Below are 24,942 nucleotides of genomic sequence, written 5' to 3'. Positions count from 1 at the left end.
GCCCGGTGGCGGCGGCGGCGGCGGCGGGGCCGGGACCAGGCCCTGAGGGGACGAAACGGGAGGGGGGGGGGGGAGGAGGGGGAGATCCTGAGGCGGCGCTGAGGGGAAGGCGTCGGCCGCCATGGAGCAGTGCGTGACGGTGGAGCGGGAGCTGGAGAAGGTGCTGCAGAAGTTCTCGGGCTACGGGCAGCTGTGCGAGAGGAGCCTGGAGGAGCTGATCCAGTACGCGGGGGGGCTGCGCAGGGAGATCCTGCAGAGCGAGAGTACGTGGCGGGACCCCCGGGGCCTCCTCAGCCTCCTCCTCATCCTCCCCTGACCGACAGACCCGGCCCCGGCTCCCTGCCCCCTTCCCTCAGGGTGTGGGGGGTGAAAAACTGCCCCAAAATGGGCTAAAACTGCCCCCAGACGGGTTAAAACTGCCCCCAGACAGGTTAAAACTGCCCCAAAACGGCCTTAAAAGAGGCTCGGGGCCAATTTGGGGTATGCCCCCCTCCCCTTAGCCTCCCCTCCCCTCTCAGAGCAGCCCCCAGGGTGTGAGGGGATCAACCCCCCAGCCTGGCTGCCCTGTGCCCTCCTTTTTTCCCCTCTTTTCTCTCTGTTTTCCTCGCTATCTCGCTCGCTGACCGGGTTTGGGGGTGTGTAGGGTGAAAGCTGGAGGTAGAGGCAGCCCCCCTGAGCTTTGGGTTTGTTTCGCAGCCGGTATTAAAAAACAGGGGTAAAAAAAGTCGGGTTAAAAGCAAAAACGGGCAGGCTCTGAGCCCAAATTTGAGGGTGAGCTGTGCTCTGTCACCGCTCTCTGGAGCCTGGTGCTGTTTGGTTCGGGGCAGAGCTGTTTGCAGGCTGAGGGTTGTGCAAACACAGGTGCCAGGCTCGCTGCCGAGCCCCGATTTGCATGGAGAGCAAACAGGGAGCTCCAGCTCTGAGGCATCACTTTGGGGTGAAATAACGCCCGGTTATTTCAGGTTGCATGCTGCAGGGTGGCTCGATGGCCTGGGAAGCTCTGTGCACAACTGGGATCGATCCCTGTAGGGCTCTGTGGGGCTGGTTTGGCAGAGCCCTGCCTGCAGGATGTCTGCTCTGCATCCCCAGCTCCTACCTGCTCTGTAGGAACACACAAAAAACACTTACAGAGAAGGGTTGGGGTGATCCCGTCCCTGCCGAGAGCATCCCAGACCCGGCTCCTTTTTATTTGGGACTCTAGGGTGAAGCTAATGGGTTACCCGTGCAGCTCAGGTATTTGGGAACTCTGAAATTTTTGTTCCTGTGTGTAAATGGCTTTCATGGGGGACAACAATTCTAATTTATCTTTAATACCTTCTGTATAAACTTCTGATAGGAGCAGGCATTTGTGGCTTTTATGTCCCCTAACCTGAATATTTCTGAAAATTGGTGGGCATGGAAGCAGCCACGCATCTTAATGTGGAGTTCAGGGGTCAGAACTTCAGAAATATCCTCGTGTGCATCATTTCAGAGGGGAGAGGAAGGAGGAGGAGAACAAATCACAAACCCCAACCAACCACCCCTCACTGCTGCAGGAGAAATCCCCACTGTAGGACGAGGATGGAGAGCAGAGACGTAGGAAAACACCGTAAATAGGCAGTGGATGTGGAGAGGAAGTGGGTGGAGAGAGGGAAACGCTCTGAAGCTGCTTCAGTCTCGAGGCTGCCCTGGGTTGTGGTGCTGCTGGAGGTGGTTTTTCTCCCGGTCATCCAGCCCCGTGAAACTCCTCGAGCTGTTTTCACGTGGCAGCCCGAGTACAAACAGCCCCATGTGGACAGCGAGGCAAAGTTTGTGTTTGTTTTTCTTCCCCTTGTTCTGAGCTCTGTGCTCGGGGCTGGCTCCTTCATTCCTGGCTGCTTCCTCCTTCATTGTTCCGCTCTTGCTGGTTTTTCCCCCAACATGTGGCAGAGGACAGCGATCCACTTGCCTGGGGTAAAAATACCAGCATGTTTAGACCCAAATCGATGTTTTTTTTTTCCAGGAAGAAGTGACTGTTAGGAGAATGTTTTATTTTCTGCTCATTGGGTGATGCAGATCAGGGGAGCGAGCGTTTCCCGGGCCTTAGTTGTGTCACCTGGCCACTCGGTTTTGTCTCGGGGGCAAAAGTCGTGAGAAAGAAACTTAAAATCCTTGCTGTGATTGGAAGTGTACGCAAACAGGAACAGAAAGGATGCTTATTCCTGAAGTGGTTGTAGGAGGCCGGCTTCAAGTAACAGCTCAGCAAAATTTCACTTCTAATTTAGGATGTATGAAGCCAAACCGGTGGCTGAAGGGATTTTCTCAGTCTTATTACTCCGTATCCATTCGCTGGGAGAAACGTGGAGCACTGGGAAATGACCCCTAGCTTCATGGGACTGCAGGGGGGAAAAGTCAGGGCTTTTTTATTTCCCCCCCACTCCTTAAAGGCTGTGTCTGGTGCAAAAACACTTCCAGCTTCTCAGCCAGGGCTCGTGCAGAGGAACCAGAGTCGTTTGCTCTCCTGAGATGAACCAGTTCTGGAGGGTGACAACTTCAGCTGGTTTTGCTGCTGTCACCAGCAGCCGAGCTGGAGGTTGGGAAGCAGAAGAGGAGGCCGAGCAGCGGGCGGCTGGTAAATCATTCCCTCCCCCTCCAACTGCAGCCCTTTTTCTTTGTGAGGCTGGGTTTCCTTTGCCCTCTCCAAGGCAGGCTGCGAGGAGCAGTTGCAGTTTTCTTTCTATTGTTCTGGCCTTGCCGGGCCCGCAGCAGCAGCTGGACACGGCGAATTTTGCCTCAACGTGAAATCCCAGCAGTGAACCCGACCCTAAAGCCTGTGAAAACACAGAACGGGAAGGGACCGAGCCCAACCAAAAAGTGGTCGGTTGCTTTTTGAAGCTTTCTTTCAAAGAGATGCTTTGGGTTTTTATTTTTCACGTGAAGGGTTCAGATCTGGAATGTTAGGAAATTATTTCTGGGCTGGGCTCCTTAAATGAGCAGTTAAGTGGCAGTTGTTAGGTGAGGAGAGAGAGCGAGGGGCTTGGGAACACTTCACATCTCTTGCTTTGCCCACAGTGGGGTCCTACAGCCTTGTGCTTGCTGGGTGGTTGGACAATAGCTTGAAAATATCATATTTTCTAGAGGATAACCCTTACCTGATCATCCACTCCTCTTGTAACTCTTTGATGTTCGTGGCCAGGGCCTCAACAGGCCACTTCTCATCTGCCAAGGAGAATTAGAGACCGAGTGGCTGAGCTCCTAGGAGCTCTTCCCTCCAGCCAGGAAGCAGAAGTTTCATTCTTCCAGACAGCTCCCTGGAGACAGTCTAAAAGAAAACTCACCCTGGAGTAGATCAGGGGCTGCATCCCATCATACTCCGTGAGATTTTTGCTTTTCTCTGAGTTCTGTTTATTACTTTGCTGAACTCGAGCAGGGTGCCTGAGGTATTTACATTAATTTTTTAAAGCCTTGCATTTGTTCATTGTTCCTAATGGAGTGAGCTGTGTCCTGTACATCTTTCTAGATTGCATTTCTTTCTTCTAATGCCATTCCTTGTCCCTTTATAGTGCTGGATACTGAGTGATGGAAGCTATCATTGTTCACAACGAAGCTGGTGATTTTCCTCTCTTGTTTAGATCAGGATGGAGACTTGTCGGGGACGATCTCGCTGGTCATGACGCAGTGCTGCAAACGGATAAAGGACACGGTTCAGAAACTGGCCTCCGACCACAAAGACATCCACAGCAGCGTATCCCGAGTTGGAAAAGCCATTGACAAGGTACGTGTGTTGTGGTTTCAGTGTATGTTGTGGTTTTGGTGTATTATTGCATGTATTCTATGATGGGTACTCCTCTTCAAAATTTATATTTGTGCTGCAATTAATCTCAAATAAGCCTTCCTGTTAAATGCCAAACTATAGGGCTGGGAGCAGAGGTCAGACCAGGCGAGGTCTTGCTTCAGAACTCATATACAGAGTCCTCCCTTTTGGAATACAACTCAAATCTGTCATTTCTGAGAGAACACACCATATAGACTTAGTAATTGTGTGTTGTATTTGTGTAGCAAAATGCTTCAAGAAATCTTATTTATAAATACGCGCTGCGTTTCTAATTAATCGGCAGTAGCAAATGACTTGGCGACGTTCTGTCCTAGAAGGCAGAGTAAAAACTGGTGGAATTTTTAAAGACGGACATTTTGCACATGATTCAGGCGTGTTGTCGGTTCTTAGGGCTTAATTTCACAAGGTTTAGATCGTTTTTAATGGGAGCAGAGTGCGTTCAACTTCTCATAATATCTGTACCAAGTAGTTCATGTTGTGCAGCTGATCTTTGAAGCTTCCTGTACGAGACATTTTGTGTGAATTCCAGGTTCAAGAATAACTGGGGTCTGGATTATTTTTGTAGGTGGATATTAATAATTCTTTTAAATAGCTCAAAAAAAAAGAATTGTAGTACTAATTGGTGCTATGTGTGTACTTTCAGGTCATGCTTTTCTCCTGTCTGTTCACTCTTACAGAGTAGTTCTGCAGGCAAAGGTTCTGTTAGTCACTTTTTTGGACTTTCAGTATAATACCTCATATCAGAACATGCTTATATTGAGAGGGTCTTAACATTTGGCGTGGGATCTGGTTTATAAGCTTACTGAGGAAGACACTGGGCAGTGGTCTTTTCAGCTCAACAAAGACACTTGTAGCACAGCAGAAAAGAGATTCGTCCTTTGGGTGTCTCATTACTCTCAGTTTAAATGGCAATCTCTTACAGCATGATTTAACAGCACAACCAGCTGACAAGGTAGGACATAATGCTGCGTTACGGGGCAGAATGTCTGTGAAACTTTGATTTTGCTTCTCTCTGGGATTGACCATCATGATGGAGAGCTGAAACTTTGTTCTGATAGCTTTAATCCAAGCATCACGGTTATCCAAAGCTTAAGGACGCATCTGTCTCTAATCCTTGCTGCTGTACCTAAACCAATTAACTAGAGCAAAAGCCCATCCCTATTACTGGCTTGAGGCCTGAGATAAATCTATGTAATCTCGTCCTGAGGTTGAAACTTCCCGATTCTGCCTTAGCAAGTGGACTTGGTGTGAAGGAGCTCTCAGGTTTGGCCGTGCCTTTTTCATTTAAATAATCTGATGGGGTAGGGCATCCCTAGGCCTTATAGAATGGGTTCTTATTCTATGGCAAGTGGTGGCAATGTTTCTTAGATGCCAAAGAAGATAAGCTTATAAAGTTTAAACTTCAGTCTGATCTGCAAATTGCTGTTTCAGTTGTCAGGTGCACAGTTTTTGTAGCGTTGTTACTGTCCTAGCCTTCTGCGTTTCATCTGCTGTTTTTATTTTTAAAAAGATAGCTGTAAATGAAAGCATTTGTTACATTTCACGTACTCAGCTGTGTAAAATAACAGAAAGGGACAGCAGTGATGGGATCTGTGCCTGTGCGGTGTCACAAGGGCTGCTTCAGTCAGGTGCTCCAACCTGAGCTCAACTTGCTGCATCCAGCGGGCTCGTTCCTCTGGGTTCTCAATCTGGCCTGGAGTCTGTAATGTTTACAACAGAAGGCTAGAAGCAGGAATTCCGTGAGTCCTGCTGCTAACATAGGACACTTTTATGAAGTTCAGAGCCTCAGTTGGGATTATCTCCTGAAATATGAACTGTTCAACATGCCAGTAACTTGATTTTTGTTACTTTTCACCAACTTTAATATCTTAAATACTTGAAAATATACCTGGGAATCTCAGTCTGTTCGTCAAATATGTGTAAGGTTTAAATCCAGGTGGTGTTTAACCCTGTTCAGTGATGTTTGAAGGAAATCTTCCACGTGCACTTAACGCGTTTTCTACCTGCTGCTTGAAACCTAGCAGCGAGCTCTTTGCTGGCACCTGAGTCCCATAACCTATGGAAATTGTTCTCCCCCCATTGCTTCCCAATAATATACTTAAACCCATAGAACTAATTAAGTATAATTTATGTAGTGAATTGATTCTTGACACGTTCTGGACGAAATATGACTGCCCCCTAAATTAAAATGCTTGTTGGAATTTAAAGCAGCAGCCCTGGCTTTGATTCACGAGACGTGAGTTCTGCTTGTGGTGTTTAAATCCTCATCCAGCATTTTTCTGTCCGATTTTATGGCCAGATTACCATCTCTAGAACAATTACGGCCGTTTTAGCTGTGTGTGCTCAGGCACAGGTAAACATAACTCAGGGTTTTATTGCCTGCTTTGAGATTGGGCAACGTGCTAATCCTGGTGCCAATTTCGTGTGACACATCCGCATGACAGCTGGTACACGTAGCATCACCAAGCTTCCTCCTTAACAAGCTTGGATTCTGCAAGAACTCGCTGTATTTCCTGCTTGGGGCAATTTTGGGGTTAAATTCCTTTTTTTTCCCAGTGTTAAGGAAGAGGTACACCTGTCTGTGAATTTTATTTTGGGCAGTATTTGATCAGTGTAGTTGTTAGGTAGGAACTTGGAGCAGACCTAGATCTGCCCTGAGAACAGAAGCTCCTCAGTCATTTAAAAAATGAACTTTGAGGTTGGCATGAAATATTGCTGGCGAAGTTGGACACTGAAATGCCAAGGCTTTGTGGATTGCTTTTAAATTAGCAGCTCCTGAAAAGTTGAGCTAATAAACTGGGCTGTTTTTCATGGCAGTTCTACGTGGATTACGTGTTCCTGATCTTTGAAGGCTCCCTTTTCTTCCAAAGAGCGCTTTCCTCTTTGAAAAGCAATGTTTGCATCCCGTTTGCTCTGTGTTGTACCAGCATCTGCCCCACTTCCCGAGTTCCTCATGCCGTTGGTGTTCAGCAGGTTGTTATCAGATAGCTCAGCCATCAGTCTCCCTGTAAATCACACGGCTGGGGTGATTTCAGTTCATCCCCAAGCACGTTCGGTGGAGCAAGTAAACATTTTCCCTTCTAGCAGCAATCTGAGCAGTGGTTAAATGCCTTCATTCAGGACAGCAGGTGGGATAACTGGTTAACTCCTTACATTTTTCCCCCTCCAAATTTTAAGCTTGTTTTTAAAAGGCCTACATTTTAATCCAGATTTTTGGGGAAAGCAAGGTTTGTCTCAGTGTAAAAAAGAAAAAAAAAAAGTATACAAAGAAAAAACCTTTACTGAATGTAATTCTGTTGTTGTGAGGAATAGGGCTGGATAAATTCAGGGTTTTTGCAAGTTGAGCACTGTCTTGTGAACCAGCAAACTGAACAGGGAACGTAAACAAGTGTGTGGTGTTTGTAACGTGAGTCAGAATTCAGGAGGGAGCAATGCACGAAATGATCTCAGCTGGGAAACTGAGGAATACGACTGTCCTTAACCCTTCGTATCGTGGCATTCATCTGGAGGGTTGTGTGGTGGCTGAAATGTGTGTCTCGAGTCCCCGTATTCCAGCAGGTATCAGTAATGTGCTTTACATAATTGCTATATTTAGCACATAATGCCCTCCACTTCGGCACTAGGCTCTTAAAAAAAAAAGAAGCTGTTTCCCTGGAATGAGCACTGGCACGCTTCTAAGCTTAAATCTGAACAGTGTGAAATAAACTTTCTGGAGTTCGTGACTTAAGGAATTCATTTCAACTTTTACAGTCCTGTTAAACTCCCCGTGCTAGCAGCGAGCTTACTGTGAGCCTTTAAAAAAACAAATCTCGGAGACGCGGAGTCACGAGCACGTACTGCTTGTGTGATTATGAAATAAGTAAGCCAGAGGCCAGCAGCTGTTTGTTGTGCCGGGTGACTGTCGCTCACTGTAACACAAGCAGGCACTTCTTGAAACTGCTCGGGACCTACTGGAGGCAGAGCTTAGGGTCCCATGTACAACAAAGACCCCCGAAATCGTGACTTTAAATATAAATTACTGAAGTGAGGACCTGGCCAAGCGTGAGTTGTCAGAGATCGGATGAGGGGGAGGGTAAAATAATTCATGAGGTCCCCAGGTTGTACGATGTGACCTGATGCCATAGCAGGTAGGTTGGGATGAGTCATTATTAACATCTTTTATGGTATTAAAAAAACAAAACCACACAATTTTCCATGGGGTTTTGAGAAGTTTCGCAAATCTTCCAGGTTTGTTGCTTCAGGACAAAGTGTTGTCTGTAAAATTGCTTTGAAACAGTCGAGAACATGGAAACCTCGGGGATACACAGCTCTGCAGTAGCTTCAGGACTGCAAGCAGAAGTGAGCGCTGTATGGGGTGCCTGCTTGCTTTAAAAACAGCTCGGTTGAAGTTAAAAACTTGTGTTTGAGTGATCTGTAGGTGGTTCTGGCACCTCTGTCCCCAGGTAACCAGGAGGATAAGAAGATGTTTAAGGCATTGGTTCAGCTCAAACAGCTGGTAACTGCCCAGAACAGAGCTGCTTATGGGGTTATGTGTGTGCTAGGAGTTGAAACTGGATGAAGAATGACTTCATTGATAATTTTAGATTACTGATGACTTTTTTTTCCACCCCAGAAACCTAGGTAAGAGAAAGGGGTTATATGTTCTTGATACTGCCTCTGGTATTTCTGTAATGCCTTCCCTATGGATTTATGCTACCTGCTAGAGGCGTTTGGAGAGCGATACCAGAGTCAGCAGTGGTGCTGAACCTCAGGGGCTTCAAAGGATGGGCGCAGACAAGAACGTGCATTTAATCTTCAAGACACTGATGTTTTCCAGCACGCAGCCTAAAGACGAGCAGCGGGACAGGGAGCTTACAGGTTGAGACACCCGGTTGGAAACCTCACATCTGAGACTTAGATCAGTGGCAGTGATCTGAAGGCTTTCCTTGCCCCCACCGTCTCCAAAAGATGGAAGAGAATTTGCTTGCCTGGGGTTAGGGTTTTCTTGGAGGTTTGAGAAGGGACTTGAAGGGAGAGGTGGCTTTGAAGCAGTGGGTGTGGGTTTGAGGAGGCTGCCCCTTTCTCTGACAATGCAGAACACCATCAAAGTGGTTTCAGCCCCTGAGACTGGCTTCTGAAGTGTGCTTAGCTAGGTGCTGCCTGCTAAAGAAAGAGCAGAGAGGCTGGGTTAGGTCGGGGTGAGCTCCAGCACAAACCCTTGAGCCCTTTGGGTGCTGTAATGGGTGCGTTCACCCTAAATGCAGGGATCAGGGTGCTGCTGACCCCTCTGTGCTTCCCTTGACGCATTTCTGTGCACGTACCTTAGAGGAACTCTTAATTGCTTCAGGTGAGGTGAGCCTGGTATTCACGAGAGCTGCAAGGATGCTGTTCCCTACTCTTTTTAATCAAAGACTCCTTCAAACTCGATCAGACTCCTGAAATGGGTTAACAGGAGGCTCCTGAACGCCTCGGGAAGTGTCACCCTGCAAGTGCCTGGTCTGACATCAACCCACATTGCCTGCTCCCATCCTTTCAGGAGCTGTGTGCTGGCAGACCTTACACCCAGTAGGATTTTGGCTAACCAGCGTTACGCTGGCTGAGAGCAAACCCGTGGTATCTGGTTGGCAGGTAGCTTGTGCAACCTCTGTTGATTTGAGGCGAGTGTTGGTGCAGGGTGGATGTCCCCGTGCTGTGCCGAACCCTTCCTGTCACAGAGCCACAGCTAAATCACTGTTAATTTCACCAAGTTCAACCATTTTCTGGTTTCTGAAATCCCTTCCTGGAAGGGAGCTGCAGTTAGCAGACAATGGGATCAACGAGCCGTCTGCTCAACTCCGCTCCTCCTGCAGAAGGTTTGTTTTGGGCCACGGGTGAGGGTTTTTATTCAAATTAACTTCTTTGCCCTGAGCATTAAACATGTTAGTGGTTAAAACCCCGTTTTATATCCTGGGTTAGAGTAAGCACTGCTCCCGTGCTGCCAGGAGGCGCGGTGCCAAGCAGTGCCAAGTGTTGCTAAGGCATCGCTGTGACAATATTTTTTGCTTATTCTTGGAATATGTCCGCAGGCCGCTGGCCTAAAAATACCCAGCAGTGGGATCATCAGGGCTGGACCCGTAAGAGATCTCAGACCGTCAAAGCTCATCCTGTTGCTGGTGTCTCGAGGTCTTCAGAGAATTGGATTTCATTGTCATTCGCAGGGTGGGGAGAAGTGGAGTTTTCCTTTTTCAGCGTTGCCTGCCCCCCCCCAGCTATGTCAAAAATCCTTGAGTTAAAGCTTTTACTTCCAATTTGGTGCGCTGTGGTGACAGTGATGCATTGATAATGCTATTTTGATTTTTAGTGTAGGCGATTTTGTTTTCTGTTCCCTGTGCTTTTCAGTTTTCATGTATGGCAGAAGCCTTTTCTGCAGATACTTCCTCCAGAAACGCATCGTGGTCTGGTAGCCCCTTTATTAGTTAACAAGATTTCTAATTTGCTAGCTAACTTGTAGTTTGCCGGTGTAATTCCTTATGCTGGGTAATATTCAGACTCAAAATGAGCGAGGGAAAGGATTTCTGTACACAGGAGATAATGAAGCAGCTGATGGATAGGCTTCAGGTCGACCAGGAGGTAATTAAGGGCAAACTGAGCAACAGGCAGAAAACACCCAAGCAGAGACATAGGTGTCGTGCATAATTAAAGAAAAATTACCTGGGGTTATTTGTTCCAACCTATTAAATGTTAACTTGTATGTTTCAGAATTTCGACTCCGACATCAGCAGCGTGGGGATAGATGGGTGCTGGCAGGCTGACAGCCAGCGAATCCTCAACGAGGTGATGGTGGAGCACTTCTTCCGACAGGGGATGTTGGATGTAGCCGAGGAGCTTTGTCAGGTAATGACAAGTACGGATGTTGAATGGTATCAAACAGAAAATGTTACTCTTTATGACAGCATCCTTATCTGGATGGTAGTGTTCCAGGTAAATATTGAAATTGTCAGAAAAACAGCAGTTGCATTGCGTATTTTTTTTTATTCTTTACCTTTGTTTTTCAGGAATCCGGTCTATCAATAGATCAAAGCCAGAAAGAACCATTCGTGGAGTTAAACCGAATATTGGAAGCATTAAAAGTCAGAGTTCTGAGACCTGCGTTAGAGTGAGTCTGCTCGGCTTTTTCTCCATTTTTAAATTCTTTAATAAACTCTTAGTTTTTCACTTTAAATATTATCTTTGTTTTGATGCATCCCCGTTTGGTCTCTGAGAGATCTAATTAGGGAGTGAACGTTTCTTCTGTTGTCCCCTCCGTGCCCCTTCCCATGGGACACAGCGCTTAACTGAGGGTCTCTTCCTTAGGTTAAGGATTAACTTGAATCATTTGTGATGTTAATTTAGGATTTGGGGAAGAAATGCTGTCTGCCATGATGGTACTTCACCTTAGTTACAGTGAAACACGGGTGAATCTTACCTGCAAAAGTCCCCTTATGAAGGATACCAGGACTTACTGAAGGTGTTGAGAATCCCTAAGCTTTTTGGCTTCACCAAGCCATGGGGGTGAGGAGGATGTGTGTGATTCAGGATCAGCAAGCTCATTTTTCTTCAAGCTAGTTCCCTTTTTAGAGCAGATAAGGGATCCTGGGACAGAACCAAAGTATGGGGGAGAAGTCTGAGATGCCACTGATCAACCTTAGACTAGGATATTTTCATGACCTTAATGGACTTTACAACTATTAGACACCTGAGCTGATGCTAAAAACAACAGTGAAGAGGGAAAGGTGATGAAGTATCTCTTGGGCTACTGCTTTATAATTTCCAGTAGTGGATGCATTACTGTGCTGTACCATTTCAGCTTTTATTTTAAGAGCAAGAAAATGCCAAACCAACCCTCAACCTGATTTTATTTTCTGGTTGCAAGACCTTTGGTTAGCCTATGTTGGTCCCAAAAGTAAGACAAAATAGAAGGTTACTAACAAGGTATTACTCTAAAAATAGTGAAATAAAGCAGATTCAGAGTTTGTTTCATTCCAGAACATAATTTGTACACTTCAAATAATGCAAAAAAGATATTTTATTCAATACATTTTCACACTAACAAACCTTTTTTTCTCCTTTTAATGTGAACCAATGCAGGTGTATGCCAGTTCAGAGGTCACTGGCATCTCAGCTAAATGCAGGGGCTCTCTGATATTCCAACCTTGGTGTTCCTAAACTAAATTCTGGGTTATGCCTCTGGGTTGTGCAAAGTTTGGCCCAAGTAGCCTTTGAATATAGTTACGCAGATGAAAGCTCGGGTGGTTTGTTGCCGTTGAATGGGTTAACTGAAAGGAAGCAACACCAAAATGCTGCTATAGCCACACACTGCAAGTCACTGAACTCATTTTATCTCAGGTTAGCTAGGATGGTCTAACTCATGGCACCTTCATCATATCTTGTAGCTCCTGGCAATGTGTTAAATATTTCTCCAACAAAGGAGAAGGCACGGTCCTTCTTCAAAGGAAGCCTTATTCCCCAGACAGTCGAGTGGACAGAGAATAGGGGGTATTGTTAGCACAGTTCGCATGCAGGTTTCCCTCCCCCACCCAGCCTCATTTCTGTTTAAAATGCCACTTTTCAGAGCAAAAACTCTCTGCTCCGGGGTTTGCGAGTGCTGGGCATGGATGCTTATGTGAAAAACATGATGGTTGGGGAGGACAACCAAGGTGGGGTGAATGCACAGTGATCGGGTACACAAGGATAATTAATTTACCATGTCATGAACAAAGAAGGGGGAGGGTATCAGGGTCCCTGTGTAAAATTGTGGAAGGCTATGAAAGCAGTAACCAGGCTCTCTGGCTCTGTTGGTGCTCTGCAGTTGGTGCTAGGCTCAACTCAGCGTGGGAAATGGAGCAAAAACTCGTTGCTCCTGGTCACTGCTATCTAAAGGGAGCTGGCAGATGAGTAACTCTTTAAAAAGACTTTCAATCTTTGGTGATGGAAAGAAGTTTAAAAAAAAAATAAATTTAAAAATTTTAAACAAACAACCTCCCCTATTTGTAGTTTTCTTTCAGATTTTCTTACTAGCAGAAATTCCAACACTTACTCATACTGTACCTTTGGAATTAAATGTAGTACAGCTGGCCAGAACGTTTGTCTTTTTCTTGTGGTTTTCAACTTAATTTTGTAGATGCTCAGTCTGGGCCTGCACACACAGCTGTGTAATTTCTGTGCCTCCGTAGGATCCCATTTATTTCCAGTGCCCTTTCGCATTGGAGTTTGGTGATGGGGGAGGGAAATCCGTAGGTTCTTTGCGGATGGATTCAGGTTTTTGTGAGCCCAGGTGGGTCTCTATGTGAAGTTGTGGTGGGAATGGCTTGCAGGTTCAGAGCATTTGGCTGTGATCTCCCAGGGAAGAGGCATCATCTTCTCATATGTCTGTAAAGCAGTAAGGTCCTGCTATTTGTTGGGACCTTTGGGACTTGGTTTAAACTTAATTTAATCTTTATTAGGCTTTGTGGAACTTGTTTTAATTAAATCCCATATGGGAGCTCAAGGAGAGCTCTGTGTATCCGTGGTTTGTGTATTGTACCGTGTGTATACTTTAAAAAATTCAGATGGATTTGAGTCACAGAGGTGAAGGCACTGTGGAAGCATCATTCTGAGAGGAGTTAGGAAGGCAGATGTTGTGATTACTGCTGATTTTGGGTTGTGATAGAGAATATGTGCATTGAATGTTTTAAACAGCGCTTATTGCTTCTTGTTTGTTACGAAGCCTTTGAATAGGAACAGAACATCCTAGCCCAAACACCTCAGGCCTTGCTTCTGTGGTTGCTCTCCTCTGATAAAAATCTGTGCTACCACTCAGAGCAACAACAACAAAAAAGGGAAGCCTGCCTAAAAGCTAATTTGGAACGACAGACTCTATCTCTGCAAGATGAAGCACCGTGCCACGTGGGCACGTGGTTGTGAATATTGGCAGGGAGAGGATGGAGGCTCTTTGCCTCCCTTTTGATGCAATACAGATTAATATCTCATTCATGGGACTGTGGAACTTCAACCTCATATCGATATATTAGTTTTATAGTTTACTGATAATATCTTCTTATCTTTCAGCTGCTTATTGGCCTACGGCTGTCAACTTCAGGCTCTAGTTTTCTTAGTTGGGGGTGAGCTTTATTGCCAGTAAATCAAGTTCAAACCACGGATGCTGACCATTTAAAACAAATAAGCAAAAAGCAAAACCAAAAAGAAAAAACAAAACAAAAACCTACCCCAACAAGCAACAATAATAACAAAACCAGACAAAACCCCCATGGTTAGTGAGTATATTCAAACTGAAGGTAGACTTGGCTTCTCAATGGTACATCTGCAGACTAGCTTTCCTTAAAAGCTTTACCAGTACTGTAAGAATGCTTAATTTTCTTATTTTAGCAATGATTAAAAAGAACAGGAGCCTCATATAGTCCTCCTGCTTAAGGGACAGACCTATTGCACTCCTCGCTAAAAAGTGAAAAGCTCCTCTTTGCTTGATGGGGCCCCCACAGTGCAAATAGTATAACTAATTAGCACTAATGAGAAACAGATGTGACTGAAGAACACAAACTTGAAGTTCTTCAGAGGAAAAGATTGGGTTGATTTAGGCCTGACTAAATTGAATTAAAAAAAAAGGATAAAACCTAAATAATATCACTTTTTAAAAATGCATTAAAAAATCCAGTTTGTTTTACATGGTGCCTGTTTAAAAATTTATCCATGCTATTAAGGAGCCAAACATTGGAGCTGTCGTGGTGAAGGAGACCCAGAAAGTGAGAAGTATTTTTATTGTCCAAGTTGAAAATAACACAGAAAACAAAGTTTAGCAGAGCAACGTATGGTATTTAAATGAATTTCACTTCCCCCTGCCCCCTCAGTGTAAGGTCTTCATAATTTTTTTTTCTTTGATGCTTCCTTCCATGGACGTACTTCCCCTCTCCAGGGCAACATACACATGCATGTAAACACAGTGGCCGAGTAGAAAATGTTTGGGGAATGAGGAAGTTGGAAAATACGTTGTTGAAAGGCTTGGTCAAACCTGTTTAACGTGCAGCAGCAGCAGGCTGTGTGTAATTGTTAAGATTTGGTGACAGAGTGGTATCCATCCCAATACAGGAATTAATTTCAAATGTTTTTCCCTTATGTTGTGACCGTATCAGAGTTGCCTTCCAGCCACCGAGTGCTGAATTCTGCTGCTGTGTTTGTAGACAGAGGTGAGCTATACAGCAGTCCAAAAGTACTGCTACCCTCCACGTGCTGTGCATACCGCAGAGCTCCTCACTTGTAAAAGCTCCTTACTTGTAAAGGGTCTGGCTGTTTTCTGGGCTCCACGTAGGCTAACAGAAGCTCAGGGAACAGTCATATTCTTCTTGAAATAGATGTTTGACAATTGTAATAATTTCATATCATGTAGGCTGACATTTAATTACTCCTGTGTCATGTCCCTTTGTACCTCCTCGTTTCTTCCAGGTGGGCGGTATCCAACAGAGAAATGCTCATGGCACAGAATAGTTCGCTGGAGTTTAAGCTACACAGGTTATATTTCATTAGTTTATTGATGGGTGGAACAGCAAATCAAAGAGAAGCACTTCAGTATGCAAAAAACTTCCAGCCGTTTGCCCTAAATCATCAGAAAGGTGAGTAGGGTTTTGATCACACTGAGGGGAATAAAGCCCTTGGATGTGGCATGTGGTAGGAAAATACAAGTCATTTTCCAAATGTGTTTTACTCTATTGTTTTCATTTTATTTGAGGCTTCTTATTTATATATTTAAATATGCATTACTCAAATCCTTATGACCTGATTTAAATCTCATTTTTTTAAAGAGGGTGCAAAGTTGTAGTTAAATGCCTGCAAACTTTCTTGAATTCAAGAAGTAGCTACGTGGATGAGTTTGTAGTATAGTTATAGTAGCTGCTTAGATTAGAGATCTGGAATAGTCCTGGTGTCAGGGCAAAGTGTAAAACACGCACAGCAACATTCTTGGAGCAGTCATCTGCTATTTTCTGCTGCGTGGGGTAATATAAAGAGATACCAAACTTTTGAAACAGAACAGTGCAAATTGAATCCAGCATAAATCCTTATTTTTAGCATGCTGTATGTGTCAGAAAACTTCAAAAATGCTAGTTTGGAATTAGTCAATAATACCCACTTCAGCCTCTTCCTGGATGCAGAGACACAGTTTGTTCATTCTTTTGTGATGAGCATTGTTCATTTAAAAAGGCTGTATCTAAAAGCTGCTAAAAGCATGCAGAGCATTAAAGTAAACCCTTTTAAAACAAATCAGTAGGCAGAATGCAGGTGCTTCTAGAGGAGAAGAGCCCCCCCCATCTTTTTATAGTAGACTGGAGTTTCTGTAGACATCTGTTCTGTGATGGCTGTAATTGTATTTTGTAGAGGTGAGGATATGTGTTACTGATTTGATGTATGTGCCAATTCTGCCTGTTTTCCTTGTAAAAGCTAAAACTGTAGACACTAGCTTTTATTTATAGCATGAAATAACTAACTATTCCTGGTCCCTCGCAGATATTCAGGTTTTGATGGGCAGCCTGGTGTATCTGAGGCAAGGTATAGAGAACTCTCCGTACGTTCACCTATTAGATGCAAATCAGTGGGCGGACATCTGTGACATCTTCACAAGAGATGCCTGTGCTCTTCTGGGTCTCTCAGTTGAATCACCTCTCAGTGTTAGGTATGCTGCTTTTCGCTTGCTTTTAAGACCAGGTTTTGGCTTCTGTTCCTTGCTGAGGACAAAATGAACAGCTTTTTGACAAGTAGCCTGATCTAGCTTGTGTTAAGTAAAAAGTATGATTTCTATCATCTCTGAAAAGATTTGTGAAGATTAAAATTCAGATATTTCAGCTTGCTGTGCTTTCCCAGCTCGTGAGGAAGCACCTTTTCGGCTCAAGAGGAAACATTCATAGGTGGAATTTGGCTTCTGTAGTTTAGACATCAGTGTGAAGAATGAGGATGGCAATCAGCCATTTATTTCCACAAGCGTGTGATAATTGTTCCTGCTGTGTAACTGCAAAGCACTAAAATTTCAGCCATGATTCTGTCAGCACTTGATCATCTCTCTTTTTAATCCACACATTACTTTACCTGTCTTCTCCCTACAATTGTGTTCAAGTGTTGTGATACTAGCTGCTAAAATTTCCAAATTATTTACTGGACCTTATTTGCAAAGAAGGAAGAAGCACTTTGAAGCCCAGTAGCTAATCTGACAAAATGCAAATCTGCTGGAGGCTGTTAGAAATGTTAAGAAAAAACACAATCCAATCTCCTAGCTTTTCTGAAGATAAAGCAGATTAGCTGCTATTTTTCTATTGGATGCCAATGCCTGATGTCTTAATTTCTATTTCAAACATAAAATGCAAAATAAATTATATGTATCTTTTGGGGATAGATTTAGTACTTATCAGAAGCTTTGTTACAACTTCTTTATGTAAATTTACTGTTTGCATGCTAATATTATTAGACTTCTGTGCTTAGTTTAGAGCTCTCTTAAAATTGTCAAACCTTCTGCTTCTCCTGTTCTGCACCACTGTCATAAAATACAACCAAACCAACAGAGGACTTCAGATAAAATTGTCTTTCGTGAATAAATTATGCCTATTTCAGGGTTTTATAGATACAAATATTATTAGATATCTAAAACTTGTTTTTTGTTTTTTAGTTTTCATCTTTTTTTCTGTTCCAGTGAAATGAATAGCCACCTTTTCATTTTCATTGTGTATGCATTGACACTAATGCCACTACTTCCAGTGCAAATGTCCAAGAGATTTTCAGTGGAGTGGAAAAATCCCTCTTATTGATGTTTGGATTTATTGGATGCTTGCTTTGGGCCTACCATGAAATCGATTGTGCTGAAACTTATTTACTGTATAGGTGGTATCGATACTCTTGTCATAAACAAGACCCTTCTGAGCTGTGGTGACCTTTGTGTGCTGCAAATCCTCTAAAAATTAAACTAGCTTAAAGTGAGATCCCTGTTATAAAATGCACTGCTTTCTAGAGAAACAGTAGTGGTCACTTTTTATTTTTAAATAATATTTTTTTTAAAAAAAAAGCTGATAGGTTTCTTCAGTAGGCCTTTTTCTAAAGGCCTCATGGTCTGAATTCAGGCACGTCCCTCACAAGCAAACTAGCCAGAGTGGTGCTGGAGAAACATAAAAACAAGTATCTGGAGGGGCAGAGTTGAGAGGAAGGTCATGACTTCTGTAGACAATAAAACTTGCACAAATAGTGAAATAATTTGCCAAAAACAGAGCAGGCTGATACCGAGGTCAAATCCTGTTTCTGTTGCTGCTGCTTTCCAGGCCTGTAGGCCCGTCACTGCACTTAAATTATTGTCCGTCAAAATGTCGGCTGAGATGTGGAAAATCATGGTCATGCTTTGTGTTGTCACAGAGGGAAATACTTCAAAATCATGTGGTAATTTCTGGAAACGGGTAGCTCTCAGGGCAGGCAGAAGTGTCTTCAGGGCACTGCCTTGCTTCAGTTGTTTACTGCCCTTCTTGTTAGTCATGGCAGGTTGTGCTTGCCTTCCTTCACTCACCTTCCTATGATTTTCTACATTTGTTTTCTTGATTCAAGATACAGGTGGAAACATACATTTCTTTACATGGTAATTACACATTATTAAAGGATTATCAGTGGTGTGTGCACCTGTGGGTTACATAGAACCTCTCAGACTTCATGCAGTCCTCCATAGCTGTAATAGAGAGCAACTACCTATACAAGTTAGTATGTTTTCCTCCTGTATACCTCAAATCAAAATAGGTAGCTTGGAAAATCACTTAAATTACAAGATTCAGAGCAGGTATTAACTGTTGTTTTCAGTACAAAGTGTAGTGCCTTTGGGGTCCTTTGAGGCAGGTTAACTGATAGTCTGCCCCAAAGCTCTTGCTCTTGAAGGGTACTTGTAAGTATGGACATGAACTGAAAGACACATACAACACTCTTCTATCTTAAAGCTCTTTAACATAGAAATACAAAAATGCTTTTTTTTTTTTTCCTAAAAGGTACGTTATCTTAATATTTCCTTTTTCTGCAGTTTTTCAGCAGGGTGTGTAGCATTACCAGCTCTAATTAATATCAAAGCAGTTATCGAGCAAAGGCAGTGCACAGGGGTTTGGAATCAGAAGGACGAACTACCGGTGAGTTAACACTGAGCTATTCCAGGACGCATTTCTGATGGGGAAAATGCTGTGTTTTGTGCTGAATGTTACAGGATGTTACATTTGACTGCCACCTCCAGCAGCTCCAGGGCCTGAGGTTTCCTCCTGTACAGAGACCTGGGGATCTCTCTCCTAGGCTGGTGGACGTGGCTGTTTCCTGTTTGTAGGTTCAACCCATGGCAAAGCTGAGCATGAATCACACACCCACGCGCACACACAAAGGCCACTGGTATGACCAGCTACGCAGGCTGCCACAGACAAGGCACTGTCTTCAACACCCACGTACAGGACTTGCATAAAACATAAGCACACAGCTGAGTCCCCTTCCTCCTCTGCGTCTGGTAAAGATTGAAATTCACTGGTGAAAATGCATACGTGCACACACACCACACTCTGGTTTCACAAGCACATTTGTGGATCCTTGAGTTTTATACCTGACTACCCACTCTGGGAAGGAAATTCATCTCACAAAAAAACATTAATTTCCTCTGGCTAGGCTTGAGCTCTCCACGGGCTGCTTCACATTGACACTTTATTGTGCAGATATGAGGTGAAAAATGTAAGGCTACGTCTAGGGATGTGGGAATTGAATTAGGATCCAAAACATTATGCTTCCAGCACAGCTCTTTTGTATGAGTTAAAATTAAGTTTGGTTGTTAAGAAACCCTGTTCTGTAGCTGTTACAAGGTGTGTGCAGCTCTCCAGTGACCTAGTCCTGTTTTGGAAAGAAAACCTATTTAGTGCAAATTGGGCATGAACTGAATTAGCCTCATGGATTGTAGATAGAAGAGATTCATATATATATATAAACATATAAAAACTTCAGTTCATGTGTTATTTTTTTATTTTTCTTCCCAGCTGTTTTTCTGAAACACTGAGAGTGGAACCTCCAAGTCAGTTCCATGCCATGCTGCCCAGACAGGAATGTTTAACTAGGAAATATTTGGGAAAAGACTGCTATCAGATGCAGATCAGTTAATAGGTTTTAATATGCCTTCCTGCATATTCTAAACTTAGAGGTGTCCACTGTGTACTGCTAAGGTAGCATGGGGATGGGAAAACTTATTTTCATCATGCAAAGATAGAGATTAAGTAAAATGAAGAGGTTATATCATCAGATTTAATCAGAGACTGTCTTGTCAGAACCTGGAGCTTTAGCTATAGAAGCTGAGATTTTGGCACTTTTCAATCCTTTCCTGAAATCATGCACACATTCTTTTCTATTTGAGATGGCCTTTTCCAAAATCATTTGGTTCTGATGGCAAGAGTTTTTCTGTACAAGTGTTTTCTGTGTTGGTACTGAAAATAAATGATTCTGGTATGCTTTAGTATTGATGGGACTTGTAGGTGCTGGAGGAGTCTTTCAGGAAGCTGCAGAATATTGCCATCATCAATCTAAGGATGTGTTGTGGTGTTTTTGTTTTGTTTGTTTGTTTTCCCTTCCCCCTTAAATGAGATCTGTCATCTGAACCACTTTGGAAATCACTGGCTAGAAAGTACAGAATGTCTTGGGTCATCAGCCCAATTTTCCTGCCAGAGTGCAGATCTGCACTAAAAAATGCATTTGTCTCTTGGCAGAGTACTCTGCTTTCTTGGGGGTGGGGAGAAGCAACATAAATTACCATTTTAAGATCACAGTTAAGTATTTTTGGCTGGGAAATTGTCAGGCATCAACACAATGGATTTTGCTGCCTTCACAGCTCAATTATGAAATCTGTTAAGGAAGGGCCATGACCTAAAGGGCTAATTGCCTGGAGATGTAGTTTCCCAAGATAAATTGTTGTCTTTATTTCTTTCACAGATTGAAGTGGACCTCGGTAAAAAGTGCTGGTATCATTCAATATTTGCCTGTCCCATTCTCCGTCAGCAAACAACAGATAACAACCCACCTATGAAATTAGTCTGTGGTCATATTATATCAAGAGATGCTTTGAATAAAATGTTTAATGGCAGCAAGTAAGTACCATTTTTATATTCCAAGTACAGACAAGGACAAATCTTAAGACTAGAGTATGGCATTTGGGGAAAGCTGAGTCCACAATTACATAATTGGAAGCTTGTAAATCTTGGACTATGACTTTGAAGCCAGATAGCTGGGTTAATGTGCTGGAGAACAGCATAATCAACCCTCTGATGTTGTAGAAAGTGAGATGACATGAAGAAAAGTGGCAAACAGTAATTTTCCAAGCTGCAAATACCATTGTGTTGTCCCACATTCAAACAGAGACTTTTGGACACCCAGTTTTTTGCTGGGAGCAGGGTTGGTAATGGTTGGAACATCTCTTTAAAAAATGAAGGGAGTGGGGAAAGTAAACCTCTGGGGGGAAATACAGCTTAGTAATTGTGTGGATAATTAACTATCACTCCTTCAGGGGGATGCCTATGGGCTTTTGGAAGGGAGGAAATGTGAGAGGGAGAACTATATGGATTTCCTTCAGGAAGAACCAGTGGTAATTTGGATTGAATGTATGCAGCTTCTGTGAGGGCTGACAGCTTAATTTAGAGTTGTAAGTTGTTTTGTGAAATCCATTGTGAAAATAAGTGACGCTATGACTAAAAACGTTGAGTGGAAAAAAAAATAGAAGCATAAAGGTATGCTTTCATAGGTGACTTCAGTCATTTCAAGCCAGTAAATTCATTGCAATGTTATTCTGGTCCCCGATCATTTATTCCTGATGCTCTCATTCATCAGCTTCAGTGACAGAACAGCTCTGATAAAATTAACTCTCGGGGATGAAAAGCCCAAACTTAGAGATGGAGAAAAAGACATCAATCCTAGAAAACCTGTAGTGAGCAGATGGAATTGTATCAGTGGAGACCTCAGCAGGAAGGCCAGGCTGACCTATTTAGCCATAGCCTGCAGGAGTGGATCTAAGCGGGTTGTAAAATCACAGCATTTTGGGAACTAGGAAGTCAAACGGACTGGATGTTAATCAAGTCAAACCGAAAGCTACCGGCCTGTTTAAAATGACTAAAATACAACAGACTAACCTCAAAGTTTAGATAAAAGATTAACCACAGAGTGTAATTTCTTGGTATTTAATGATTCAGAGGTGGGTGGGTAAAAGGTGAGGAAAGCCCATAATTAGAAGAAAAAGAGTGATAAGGTAACTTCTAGCAGAGCCTTGGAGTACGTTCACTTTGTGCTGTGGGGAGAAAAGAGGAAGGACCGTCACCGCAAACTCGATACCATTTTGATGGAGGGAAAAGTTTAGTTCTTAGTTGTTTCAGCAGTGCAAAGTCACTTGTTTCAGTGCGAAATCAGTTGTTTCAGCAGTGAAAGTACACGGCTATGGGGCTGCTTTCTGCATTACCATGATTCTAACATGTTCTCTTTGTCCCCAGATTAAAATGCCCCTATTGTCCGATGGAACAGAGTCCCGGAGACGCCAAACAGATATTTTTCTGAAGAAAAGTTTCCTTATGCAGTTTGTAAGTGACACTCTGAATTTCAGGTGCATTTCAGGAGAATTAAAACACACCTGTTCCATTTTATGCAGCAGACTGAGGACTCCTATGTTTGTATAAGCTAATGCTACAGAAACTTTGCCAACATTTAGTATATACATACCAAGTGGAAATGCTACAGAAATATTATTACCATAGGGCTTTACCTATACTCTTGGTCTCCATACCTGATCAAGTTACTACACCAGCAGTTGTCATTCGATGCAGGTTTTTGTACTTAATTATATGGTGACTTTTTACTTTTTAAAGGCAGAAATTGATCACCTCCCCCCATTTCTTTAATATTCTTCCTGCTATCATTCTATCGGTAACTGTCACCTTAGAGAACGTTTGTGGAAAAAAGTTTTATTTCCTGTAATGTGTATATAATTAAAGGTAAATACTTCAGAAAAAAAAAAAAAAGTTTGATAAACTGAATAGTGGTTATAAAAACTAATTTGTATTTTTTTCGCTGAAAAAGCTGTGATATATTCTGAGTTTTTTCTTTCGAGCATTTTTTCAACTTTTACATAGAATTCAAAGTAAATGTGCATATATATAAAATATATTAAATATATAGCCCCGAGGGGCTACCCGTTAAAATCCATCACTAATTTATAAGGGTGGTGTGTGGATAAATTGCTACTGGAACAGAGAGGGAATAGGAAATCCTGTTCCTTTGGTTTCATGATCAAGAAATGTTTGTGTAAGAGAATATTCAATAAAACGAAATTCTGAAGTGGAAATGCTTTTAGTTGATGACATTTGCTCTCTGGCCTTTGTAGTCATGTTCTTTGAACTTTGTATTCAGGATTAGGCTATAAATGTCATGTTGCTGTATAGTTTTAATAGTCATTATAGTGTGCTATTTATAAACAGTTATCAAAACCAAATAAATTGTACAAGTATTCATTGTTAAATGGGGGAAAAGCATGTTCCGATGCAATCTACTGATCACGACTCTGCACTCAGCAGAATTGGGCCCTACATCATATATTAGGAGATAGCAATTTTTCTGTAGCTTAAACACTTTGCTTCTAGCCTTGTTTTTGTAGTAGATTATTACTGCCATTGCTACTTTTTCTGCTAAATTTGTCATATTGGTGACTAGGTAAATTTGTACTCATAAACCAGATGTAGATCATGGCAGTTAAATCTTTTTCTAGTGTGCATATATTTGTATTTATTGCACTGTCCTATAGTAGGGCAAGCAGCCATAAGGCATGCGAAGCTACATGTAAAATTATATTTCTGTATGTGTAGTAAAAACAAACAAAAACCAACCCAAGCTTATCTGGTTGAATACTAACACACTGGTTGAATGCACTAGCACAATGCACTACAGAGAAGACCGTCTTTGGGAAACCTCCACCTTTTGAATTTGTTTGTCGCCTGGCTTGAGAGACTTGAGTTGGACTCAATCGGATCGGTGACATTGGACCGCCCTAAAGAGACATTAAGAGGAGCAAGTCGAGGCACACACATTTTAAACTTTTTAAATGTGCTTGATACGTGTGGAAAATGCAGGCGTGTGACTTTCTGCAAAACTTAAACTGTGTATTCACACTGAGTTCAAAACAACTGGGTTACCAAATGGTAAATCAACAATAAAAGGGTGAGGATGTTATTTTCCATGTAGGTTTCCTAGTCTTGCTGAATGTGCTTCTAGTCTTTTCTTTGGAGTGGAATTGCCTAATGCTTTGAACTTAAATGAAATGACACCTGGACTACTTAAACGAAAGAAAAACAAGCGTAAGTGCTTCATCTCCCTTTCTCTTCTGTCACACTGGTAGTTTTTTGGCATTAATGTGAGCTGAGGTTTGTGTTGATAATGCCTCTAGTGTAATTCTTAGTATACAAAAACAGCAGACTCATAACAGGGCACGTTGGTAAAAATTCAACTTACATATTAGAACATTTTTAATGCAGTGATTCTGTTTTCCCTTTAAAAAGCACCAATTAGAGATAGGTAGCTAATTCACCAGCTTGGCTGTTATCACCAGATCGTTGCAATTCTCGCCGTCTCCACACTTACTTAATAATTGCCTGCAGTTCTGAAACTCCACCAACAGATGATGCTAGCAGCTTAATACAGAATGCTCGTGTGCGTACAGGAATGGGATGCTGGGCGTTTGTGAAACTCTGCCTGCATGTTGGCTATTACAGTTATCCAGTATTTGCTTCTGTTAACCAGAGAAAGTGCTTGCACAGGGAGAAGGGAGTAATAACAGGAGGTTTTCATACTTAAAATACGGTTAGCTGATGTGTGTACACTTTCTTTGCTGCAGCTTGGAAACATCCATAGCAGAGTATTTGATTTTAAAAACCTTTAAAGTTTGAAGTGCTGCGGTGGTATCTGGGCTCTGTCCCTATTACACTCTCATACCATATTCTCTAGCTGTTAACTTAATCCTTAACTTAATTGCAGCAGTCTCATGAAAAGCACATAGCCAGAGGGACAATATTCATCTGTCACAGCGAGGTCTGTGTCCAGGTCACCGTGCAGCTGCTGCAGTGCTGCTTTCCACCCTCCTTTGCAGATTGTTGGAGCGCAGCTCT

The 24,942-nt window shown here is 42.9% G+C and overlaps 1 protein-coding gene across 1 annotated transcript; it reads left to right on the top strand.

Moving 5' to 3' along the window:
• RMND5A (required for meiotic nuclear division 5 homolog A) lies at nucleotides 1–24,017 on the top strand. Its single transcript, XM_068679628.1, has 9 exons — nucleotides 1–263; nucleotides 3,591–3,733; nucleotides 10,511–10,645; nucleotides 10,807–10,907; nucleotides 15,227–15,393; nucleotides 16,283–16,448; nucleotides 18,813–18,915; nucleotides 20,738–20,892; nucleotides 22,282–24,017. Exons 1-9 carry the CDS (start codon nucleotides 122–124, stop codon nucleotides 22,343–22,345), a joined length of 1,176 nt encoding a protein of 391 aa, XP_068535729.1. The 5' UTR covers nucleotides 1–121; the 3' UTR covers nucleotides 22,346–24,017.
• Nucleotides 24,018–24,942: the final 925 nt, after the last annotated feature.

The sequence above is a fragment of the Anas acuta genome, chromosome 4, assembly GCF_963932015.1.
Source record: "Anas acuta chromosome 4, bAnaAcu1.1, whole genome shotgun sequence".
In the NCBI taxonomy this organism is placed as follows: domain Eukaryota; kingdom Metazoa; phylum Chordata; class Aves; order Anseriformes; family Anatidae; genus Anas; species Anas acuta.
Note: the sequence above shows the minus strand (reverse complement) of the source record. Positions and strands in the feature narration are given on the sequence as shown.